This window comes from Clupea harengus, chromosome 7, assembly GCF_900700415.2.
Source record: "Clupea harengus chromosome 7, Ch_v2.0.2, whole genome shotgun sequence".
Classification (NCBI taxonomy): Eukaryota; Metazoa; Chordata; class Actinopteri; order Clupeiformes; family Clupeidae; genus Clupea; species Clupea harengus.
Window position 1 is genome coordinate 20,464,155 of NC_045158.1, and position 11,275 is coordinate 20,475,429.

At 43.1% G+C, this 11,275-nt stretch overlaps 1 protein-coding gene across 1 annotated transcript; it reads left to right on the top strand.

Moving 5' to 3' along the window:
- Positions 1-1,566: 1,566 nt before the first annotated feature.
- Positions 1,567-5,011, top strand: unc119.1 (unc-119 homolog 1). Its single transcript, XM_012817751.3, has 5 exons — positions 1,567-2,069; positions 3,054-3,167; positions 3,390-3,498; positions 3,823-3,995; positions 4,245-5,011. Exons 1-5 carry the CDS (start codon positions 1,850-1,852, stop codon positions 4,355-4,357), a joined length of 729 nt encoding a protein of 242 aa, XP_012673205.1. The 5' UTR covers positions 1,567-1,849; the 3' UTR covers positions 4,358-5,011.
- The last annotated feature ends 6,264 nt before the right edge of the window (positions 5,012-11,275 follow it).

Consider the following 11,275-nt stretch of genomic DNA (forward strand, 5'->3'; position numbering starts at 1 on the left):
GGCCCTGCTTCACCATCCAGAATGGGCTTCTGTATCTGCGCTGGCAGATGTCTGGGAGTCTGTGCGACATCCTACAGCTGCTGGTGCCTCCCTGGCTTGCGTGCCCGAGTCGTCCAGTTGGCCCACGACGCGGTAGGTGCGGAACATTCCAGCATCAACAGGACACTTAATCTGCTCTGGTCCCGCTTATATTGGCCAAGCTGTCACCAGGATGTGGAGTTATACGTCCACCAGTGTGACTCCTGCACGGCCAACAAGGGACTGACTCAGTGCTCCCGCTGCAGCAGTACCAGGTGGGGGCGCTTGTGGAGCATGTGGCTGTGGATGTCCTGGGCCCCACCACCCACCAAAGGAACCACTATGTCCTTGTGGCCAATGGCATATGCAGTGCCTGACCAAAGTACTGCCACCACTGGTGAGCGTCTGGTCAGTGAGATGTTCTGCCGTTCCGGTGTGTGGAGCTGCACACTGACCGAGGACAGAACTTCTTCAAAGGCTGGCATGTTCAGCGAGGTCTGTCGGTGGCTTGGCATAAAAAAAACTCCCCCTCCAGCGCCGGAAATGAGCTGGATTAATTTTGCAATCTTTGTGAACGGCCGCAGGAGGTACATGAGCTGGCCAGACAGGCTCTGAACGAGGCTGGGGCTTGACAGAAGCAGGCTTACGACTCCCGCTGTTGAGGAGAGGACCTCTTGCCTGGAGGTCAGATATAGGTTTATTGGCCTGAGTGCAAAAAGGGGGGTCTAAGATAAAAAAAAGTTATTTCAAATAAATATAAAGTCAAATATTTAAAATATGTTGTGTTCAAAACGGTGTTAGGGCAGTTGTTGTCATGTAGACTGGAACAGTTCAAAGATGGATTTTGTCCTGATGGCCATTAGATCTTCATTGATTCATTGTCTTCGCAGATGATGGTTGGTGAGTGATCGATAACAGCTAAAGAGTCCAGTATGTTATGGTATTATAATCTGGAAGTCTGTAAAGTGTAGTGTAAAGTGTGAAGTCAGATTAACGTGTTGTTTATTATGTTCCGCTGTTTATTGATACTTCATATTGATCGAGGAATTGTCGGTCATAAATGAATTGCAAGTTGTCTCCTAACAAGAGTATGTGTTTGAAACACGTAGGTGAAAATTATTTTGTGTCTGACAGTGTTGACAAAAAAAGTTAAAACGTAGGCTACTTCTTGATAAAAACTAAAAAAGTTGGGAGGTTGTACCAAAACATATATCTGCAGATTTGTATAAATTAAATACATTCATGCAGTGTAATTTTTCATTTCATTATTCGTTTTGCCTGATGTTTTGTCCCATGTCTCAGGAATGACTGTGGTATTGTTTGTATAGTTTTTGTTTCGTATTAGTGTTTTACCTGACATCAAAACGTTTCATTATTCTTTGTAAGAATGTGTTGATACTTGGCTAAACTACATCATGTGAAAATGATAAAAGGCATGATGAGATCAGATCCAGAGACACTGTTGTGATTCTTGGCTAAACTACGTCGGATGGCCTAAAATAGATGACCTGATCAAGTCTATGGGGTGGGCGTGGCCGACCTCTACACTGTTGTGATGGGGGCTCCAAAGGTGAAGTGGCTGGGCCTCACTTAATCTGATCATGATCAAGTCTCAACGTCTCTGATTAAACATCTTTGATCTGATGAAACAAATCAGGAAGTACATGCACGTATGAGAGTAACTATGGTAACCAACTTGCACGTTTAGCCAATCACGAGCTAGTCTTTTCAGCATAGGTTCTCCATAGAGACGCGCGACGCCATCTTGACTTAAGAAGTTCCATTTTTCATACGCAGCTGGCGCGCGCTCTGCACAGTAGACATCGGCGATATGAGCAGTCAAAGCTCCCGAAATGATTCAGCTGCCACTGTCAACGGCTCGGAAACTACGGTCTCTGGGAGGGATCGAAAGCCAGGTGGAAGTGTTTTAAAAAGGCTGAAATCGCGAAAAAATCAGACAGATAGACGGCCTGTTACGGAGGATGAACTACGGGCACTGGGGAAAGACATTACTCCAGACGGTGTCCTCGGGCTTCGCTCTGTCACCCGTGGTAAGTAACTGTTACCTTAAGTTGTGTTATTGGTAGAAAGCTGTTACTATAGGCAGTGGGCACTCACTTTATTTTACCTGAAGCGCCCCCTTTTAAGTAACGTTAACTGTTAGTGTTTACAATGATCAGTATTGAGGCAATGACGGTAATTATAACGCTCGATAGGCGAAAGTTAGCTAGCGATAGTTAGCATAACGTTTCGTTTAATGTAAGCGTAACTTTGTTAGCTTGCACTGTAGATAGTGGTACAAATTACCCCATACAAGGATACATATCGAGTCAGCGAAATGTTTTAAAACTCAAGCCACGTTGGCTTGTTTTTGTTTACGTTAATACTTACTTAAAAGCTACTTGCTGTGCCTTCTACTAAGAAAAGATAACCAGGATTGTATTTCGCACAGCACTAGCAAGCTGACACAAATGTAACATTAACCGTTAAGGCCCTGTCTTTATATTTACTTTTGTAATGTGAATTTACCTTGTTTAACTAATTTTCACAACCTGGTATCTAGCTTGTAATGTAGTCCTGCTAGATATCATCTCTTAGGTTAATATGATAGCATATACAACTGAACTGCCAGGTCAACGTTACCACAAATGTCTAGTAGTAGATGATTTGCTTGCCTAAGTTTTATCGTCACGAAAACTTCATTAAGCATCATTAAAGGATGTTAATGCCAGGGTTGCAATGTGTCGTTGTGGTAATGTTAGGTAGGTGCATTTGTTAGTTGTGTTGCCAGCAATGTAGTTAAAGTTGGCAAGGCTGGATTACACTATCTTCAGAACCAGGACAAATACCCTCCATCAGTTGTGCAGAGCACTCTGCACTTTGTGCCTCGTTTGCTTGACATTTACACCAAGAAGTGCTATACTGCAAAGCTGGTAAAATACATCCGTTCTGGTTTCCTAGTAAGCTTCTTTTTTTTTTTTGTATGAGTCAAGCATAACGGTTGTTTTTTGTTGCTGCCCAACACTACTTCTCAGACTACCTCTGCAAGCCAGAAGACAACCTCTACAACATTGACTTCATACGCTTCAAGATAAGAGATCTGGAAACCAATACAGTGCTCTTTGAGATTGCCAAACCTCAAAACTGTGGTAGGTAGTGCTTTACATTGATTAGATTAAAGTATTGAATGCATTGGATGTTCCAGATAACATTCAACTAGTACTGATGTCTCTGAATAAGAGTTACATCACTACTAACCTGGCGAGATTGAGTGTGGTACTTTACTCTGTGATAGCATGTGACTTTGGACATCGTGGGATACCTCTTCCACACACACCCATCTCTCCCCTCTTTCTCTACCGCTTTGACAGACGTATTGGATGAGGATGATGAAAATGGAGAGGTTGATTCCAGTGCAGGGCGTTTTGTGCGTTATCAGTTCACTCCAGCATTCCTTAGGCTGCGCACTGTTGGAGCCACGTGAGTTCTCAGCACCGCCGTACACAGCAGCCACTCATCTAACTGGAGAAACACCTTTCCAGTTGTCTAGTTGGCCTATTTCATTAGTTATTCACCTTCATAAAAATCCAAATGCAACCAAGGCCAAGTATAACCGTTTAAACCAGGCTCAATGTGATGTTCATATACTAGACACCGAGATGTTATTTGTTCAGTGTAAACATGTAGCATATGGTAACAGTCACTTAAAACGAATTGCCTTATTAATAGTTTGCCACGTTGCTGTATAGTAACCCTTTGCCCGTGTCACTTTCTGTTTCTTCTTCTGTCTTTTCCCCTCCTTAGCGTGGAGTTTACGGTGGGAGACCAGGCAGTGCAAAACTTCCGGATGATTGAGAGACACTATTTCCAGGATCGTCTGCTGAAGAGTTTTGACTTCGACTTCGGATTCTGCATCCCCAGCAGCCGTAACACGTGTGAGCACATCTACGAGTTCCCACAGCTCCCAGAGGACATGAGTGAGTTCAGCTAACACTGCTGCACTAGGGTTTACTAGGGTTTCATAAGTTAACTGTTACTCTTAACTCTTACTCTTTTTTTCTAGTTATTCTAGTTACCAAACATATGTTGTGTTCTATTTTAATTATTGTACTCTTCACATTTCTCTGTCACTCCCTGTTTTCTCTCTTCACTATCTACTTCACTCTTTTCTCTCTCTCTCTCTCTCTCTCTCTCTCTCTTTCTCCCTCTCTCTCCCTGTCTCTCAGTCCGTCAGATGGTTGAGCATCCATATGAGACCAGGTCAGACAGCTTCTACTTTGTGGACAACAAACTCATCATGCACAACAAAGCAGATTACGCCTACAATGGAGGTCAGTAGTGTCTGGAGACTGTGGAGCAGAAAGCATTTGGCGTGCGTGGTGTGGACATCCAGGAGGACCTGTTCCACACACACACACACCATCTGCAACACCCCCCACTCCCCAACACCCAGCTCGGATTGGACTCTTGCCTCTGCCCGTTGCTCCTTGACGAGTCACCTTAAGAGGACCAACCTTCTGCCTTTCAAAGATGTTTCCGTTATTGTTTTTATAGCAAGAAAATAACCTCTTCTCTCTGTCTTTATGATTCCTACACATGGATGTTTGGTGTCGTCATACACAATTTATAATGCCTTTTCCCCCTGATTTTTTTTCTGTGTGCAAGTCAGGTTATACCACATTCCAACTTGTGTTTGTGTGTGTGTGCGGGTCCAGTCTGAATCATGCTTTTACTCTCTGGGATGAGGCTTTGTGCATGACATGACTGCCAGCACGATTCAGTGGTTTTCCCAGTGAAAGAGGGATGTAGACGAACCCCCCACACCACCAACTGTAGCAGTCAGATGATTCAAGGAGAGAAAGTGACACAGAGATAGTTGATGGTTAACCCATAGCATTCTCAGCCTTTTGAAGCAAAGCCTAGTTAGAGTTGAGTGAACTTTTCCCCAGAGGGTAACTAATGGCTCAGTCTGTACCCTGGTCTACTTCCTGAAGCCAGATTACACTCTGAACTTATGCAGACCCTGAGATAGAACCACATCTTTTGTAGAAGAAGGGAAAAAAAACACAAAATTTCAAGGCTGGTGTTTAACACGCATAGAAGGATATTCTTTATGTTTGGTTCATAGCTCTGTGTACGGCTCCAAATGTAATGTGGACCACTCCTTTATGACTTAAGGACACACGTTTCCAGCTTGTAGTGCAGGTTTGCACTTGTGTGACTCCTGCCATGGGGTTTTCTGGTGCTGTGGATCATCGGAATCAGCTGAAGACCTTGTGTGTGTGTGTGTGTGTGTGTGCGCGTGTCTTCAACAAACCTGAGTGGCAGCCCTCTCAGAGATCCAGTGGTGCTTAGAAGCCTGAGCTTCATGTTGTCATGGCGCCAGCATCCGTGAGGCCTTTCACTGTCACATCTACATGTTCAGTGGAAACCTGAATCCACTGTCACCAGCAGAGAGGGAAGACCAGTGTGCAATTTTTGTGTTAGACAGTTGCAACCATGCTAGCTTGGACAAAAGTAATTCATCAGAGGTTTTTCTTTATGTGCAGCTCTTGTTGTTGGATGTCGCTATTTATGCAGCCTTGCATCAGGAGCTTGGAGCAAAAAAAAGAAAAAGAAACACTCCAGCCATACTTTTGATATGGTTCACATCTCATGGGGTATTTTATTCTTGATTTAATGAAACCTGACCACTATACAAAAGTTCTGTAGCAAACTCTGGTCCATACATACATATACCGAGTGCAGAAATAAACTAAGTGTCCTTCGGATTCACAGGGTGAAAGAAGATCTTGACCATTGCAAAATATTTTGTGTTGCTGTCTTGTGTGTGGAGGGCTTTTTCTGTGCTAGTAGTAGAGAGAGCCTGGAGTTTTTTGTTGTTTTGTTTGTGTTTTTGTTGTTGTTTCCCTGTTTGTGAGATACCAACACCCATTTGCAGCCCCAAATTCAGTTCATGTATTCACCCCACTGGGGAAATGACCAACATCAAAGCGGAGGAGCATTTGATGGATTCATGAAGAACTTTCATTTCCCACAGTGGCACATTAGAATGCCTATAAGACTGAGCCATTACAAGAAAGTGAGTCTCGAGCAGGAAAGTTAAGTGGGTTCACCAGAAACATTTCTTTGCATTTAAGTGGTCTTAATCCAGTATACAGGTGATTTTCCCAATTCAGATGTTGATGCTGAATTGAGAGACTTCATTGAGCTTGACCTGCTTCAATGACACCCGGTCGCAATGCATATCAGAGGAGGATCTTTGTGTCCCTTGGAGACTGGGCTACTGTAGCCTTTGTCAGTTTGGGGTTGAGGTTGCCACCCTGTGTCCACGTGTATGTACTTTCATTTGTAATATATTGTTACATAGTCCATAAATATGAGTAATTTACCGGGATACAATGTGGTGATTGACTGAAGTATGATTCATGTCAGGTAACCCAAGCAATCATTGAGTGGTTTAGGGGTTGCTAATACTATCCACAAAAACCCTTAACTCAGTTATTGTGTACATATTTTGATGCTGGTTTGTGCATTTGGACAAAATGGCTCCCCCCACCCCGACTGCCTAAATCCCAGATACACTGAGGGGAAGTTGATGTGTGATGTTGGTGAGTGAGTGTTACAAGCCAGCTGAACACCGTGTTTGGTGAGCCACCTCCTGTATGATTACATTTATTCTGCATTAAAAACATTATTTTTTTGGCCCTTGGTAACATATTTTTGCCTTTGTTGTGTGACTGACCTTGTGTGTGGTTGTAATGCTAATAGGAAGGAGATTGATTGATTGATTGATTGATTGATTGTATATGACGGCTGCTGATGAAGGACAGAGTTTCCATCAGGTGACCTGGTACCTGTTGATTCATCACCATCACAAATTAACTGGAACCCTCTTGCCTTTTTTGTCTTGTTTCTCTTTGGATATTTACCCCTGTTATTGTTGACTGAATTAATTTTCTTTGCAACAGCAAACTACCATTATTGTTATGTTTGTTTTGATAAGCCTGTATCAGGACAATTGTTATCTAAAGCGTTTGTGCAGTGAGAGAAGGAGACTATCTGTTCTGTCGAAATTCATTGAGAATGCCTTGGTGTTTTTGGAGTTATTTGACATCAGTCCCTGCTTACCTTCCTGTGTGAGTTCCACCACACAGATACAGGTGGAATAAACCAGCAGCACAGAAGCATACAGATTTTAGTTGGGCATGGATTCTTTGTTGTGCATTCTAATGAGTACCAGTGTTGGTCACCTCTTGTTGGGCCACTCTTGACACTTGTGGAGTGAAAATCCTGTCTTTTGTTTTAGACATTTACATTGAGTTACAGTTTGGGATTTATTTTGCAGCAAAAAAGCCAAACTCTCCCATTATGTCATCTGTCTGCTTATGTGAGTGTACAGGAATGTATGGCGGCCATGCCTATGCCTTAGTTGGTTCTGGACAATGAGTAATGAAGTGTTGGTTATTTTTGATGTCTTGGAGGGAAAATAAATGACTCCTTTCGTAATCTTGTTGCATTAGTGTTTCTGTATGACACTGGAAACTATTGGATTTCTTTGCACCAGACCTTGTGACTGATCGAGAATTCAATCATCCAATCCACCAAACAACTCAAAACAAGAGAAAATACCAACAGGAGAATACACTGTTTAGCAAATTTTACTTGGCGCTACCCACATAATCAGCTGTGCTGTTCCCACAAATGCATGATCCTTACAAGTTGGACATCATTGTAAAGGTAAATAAACAGGTATCCAACGATATAAAATACAATGCCAATTAGCTTTGTAACAACAGAGAAATAGTCGACCAAACACACTTTTTTTTCGCGAGTTTATAACAAAAATATACTGATTAGATTGAATGTACCAAAGCATTTGCAATTTGTTCAAAAGAGGGAGAAATTGCTGTGATGACGTTCACATGTGAATAGATGATGTGGAGGTAAGCAAGTAGTGAACAGTTAGTTTAGTTTTGAAATATAAGTGTTTTGATAGTTTTACAATCCTTCTATTACCATCAAGTTTGTACCATATGGACACCTAGATTGTGGTTAAACGGATGTGTTAAAATATAGGATTATATTGGATTATAAATCAAATTAGAACACATTTCAAAAAATAAAATTTGAATGAAAATATCCAAAGTTTCACATCATAACCAATTTTAGAACTGCCAAAATGGAGACCTAAGGATTAAGAAAGTGAGGTCAATTTGAGGAGAAAACGGCATGTAACGGGTTAACATAACATTTACAGCAATACTCTCCCTTGTCATCCATCTTCATGCATGCCTTATCCACCTAAACAATTATCCACTAATATGTGCAGACATCCAGCTATTATTACTTCAAACTGATATTGATGAGTTACTGTGACCAAAATGGAGGCTGACAGTCATTATTTATTATTATATTTAGTTTCTGTTTATGTGCTTATATATGTGGACTTAATATATTTCAGGAATGAGTTATGGTCTTTTTCAGCAAAATATTTTGTGAACTGCATTGTAGCACAGAAAATGCTCAAAGTAAACGATGTGCAGTGATTTAGTCCACAGTCCTTTGGTGAACTATAAACTATTTCATTTGTCAAAGCTTTGTGTTATGCAAATGTGTGTTAATATACTGCAGTCATCTGTCACACATACAGAAGTGCAGTGTCTTTTGATTTGGTGTAGGTGCAACTATTTTTAATGCAGGGTTCCATTTAGCATGAGGTGGGGTATTTTGTGTGTGGTTTGTGTTTAGTGTGTCGAGTCCTAGTTTCAGAAAAAAAGTAATGAAGTTTAAAGTTATAAATCACCAGTGCTCATTGCTCTGATATAACTCTAATCTCCTTCTTCATAGCCATTCTGTTAACCACTTCAGATGTACAGTGTGTACTGATGTGCTGAAGGACCCGGTCTCCATCCCCTGTGGACACAGTTACTGCAAACAGTGCATCAACTCATACTGGGCCCAGCCTAACCATGCAGGACACTATGCCTGTCCCCAATGCCCACAGTCATACAGCTCCCATCCTGCACTTTAACACAAACTCAGCCTTAGCTTAGCCTTAGCAGAAGTGTTCCTGAAGCTCCAGCAGTTCAATTCCTGTTCCTGGAGATGTGGCCTGTGATTTCTGCACAGGGAGGAAACTCGGAGCTGTGAAATCCTGTCTGACCTGCACTGCCTCCTATTGTGCGTCTCATGGCAGGCAGCACTACACAGTTCCAGCCCTGCAGAGACACACAGTGGTGGAACCTGGACACCAAAGAAAAGTCTGTAAGGACTTGTTCTAGCTGCATATTCTGAATGAAATTGTCTTTATTTGTAGGCCGTCCCATCATGCCTTGCGGAGAGTCTGGAGGAGAATGGAAAGCAGAGGCAACTACTCATCAAGCAGCAGGACATACAGGCTAAAGACCTGAAACTTGAGAGAGCTTCTGATTGTGTAACTACTCTTTCACAAGTAATGACGGCTGCTGATCTAGGGACTTGGCCCCAAACTGAACAGCAGCAGAAGGCGCAGCAGACCACTGAGGGCCCTGGCATGCAGCCTCAGCAGAGCACACATCAGGACCTGCCATCTTCTCAGGTGCATCCATAGCAGATGTAGCAGGGTAGTCTATAATACCAGTAACAGTGGGATGGCCTAGGCTTGCCCCCTCAACAGAGTTCAGTCATTGGTCAGGTTTGAAATAGGTGTAACTGACCACATCTCCTGTTGTTTTGTTTTCACAGAATGACCAAAGCCATTGGCACATGGTAGGAAAGGATGGAAAGCATTTGGACCAGATCACAGCGGCTTTGCAAAACTGTGATGATTTGCTGATTACAGCTGTTTGGCAGTTGCAAGAAATGCCGAAACTTCAGCAGGAGTTGCAGGAGAAGCTGCCGGGCTAGCTGCGGCAGGAGAAGCTTTGCAATGACTATAAGCAGATGATACTGTGCAAAACTCTGGTGATGCACGCTGCCTGTCAATTGACACAGCATCCAGCACGCCTGCCAGTGCCGTAATGCAGAATGCTTACTGCCCTCATGCACCAAAATTAAGCGTGTGGTGCGGCACACCAAGAGCTGCAATCGCAAGACCAGTGGAGGCTGACCCACCTGCAAGAATTTCAATGCACTGTGCTGCTACCATGCCGAGCGCTGCCAGGAGAACATGTGCCCCGTGCCCTTCTGCCTGATCATCAAGCAGAGGCTGCGTGCACAGGACAGATGGCCATGACCATGCCAGGGCCAGCACCTCCCCAAGTACGCCCATCCCCAGTGCCCAGCCAGCCATGCCACAGACGTCTATCAGCCTGAACTACACCCTGGGACACCAGTCTGGTATTAGAGGAGGTTCTCAAAAGCCACAGTAACAGCACTTCACCCAGCAGCAGCGGCGGCAGCACCCCAGCAGCCTCCCCATGGATGGTGCAAAGTCTCCCATCACTTCAGTTGTCCATGGAGAATGCAGGGAAAGGATTCATTACGGACCTTATCCAAATCCTCTGCTCACCAAACTCTCTACAATGCAGCAGCAGCAACTAACAGCTGCATAAAAAAAAAGAGAGAGAATGTTGTTACCACCAGCAATAGGCTGATCTTCGTCTTCAAAAAAAAAAAAGCTGATAGCCCCAGCAGCAAACGAATGATCGGAACTTAAGCTGGCAAAATGCGCCAGTGTCAAATGGCAGCTTTACACTTTGGGTCCACATCAGGGGATTGGGTGATATTTTATTTCCGCACCCACACCTTTATGTGAAATAATATCACACCATGACGCAAATTATACGCATGATACTCCTGAACACAAATCATCTTACCTGATTGGAGCATCTAGGCTGCTAGAAGACAGGAGATCCACCAATTATGTTTTGTTAGAGCATAAGTTTCCATTCATAAAGCCTACTTGGCTGATATTCTTTTTGTTTTTCTCTTTTATAATTCTGCATTTGAATAGCTCTTTGAATCACTATACCATTGCACCATGAAATGTATTTGTGTATAATTAGTGTATACTGAAAACTTTGTATAGCAGTGTAGCCATAATGTTACTTCTGCAAATGTATCAGTTTTTGTTCAAATAGATCCTTAACCACTGCCTACCACTTTCACAAGGCACCGATGACCCTAAATTACTACCCAGGGCCTTGGTTTCTCAGCACCAGTGTCGAGATATGACTGAACAAGCAAGTTACGGCCGTGCCAAGGGCTGGTTAGAGGTCCTTACAAATAAATGACAATACTCCCTTTGGCTGTGTATAATCATCTTTATTCATTC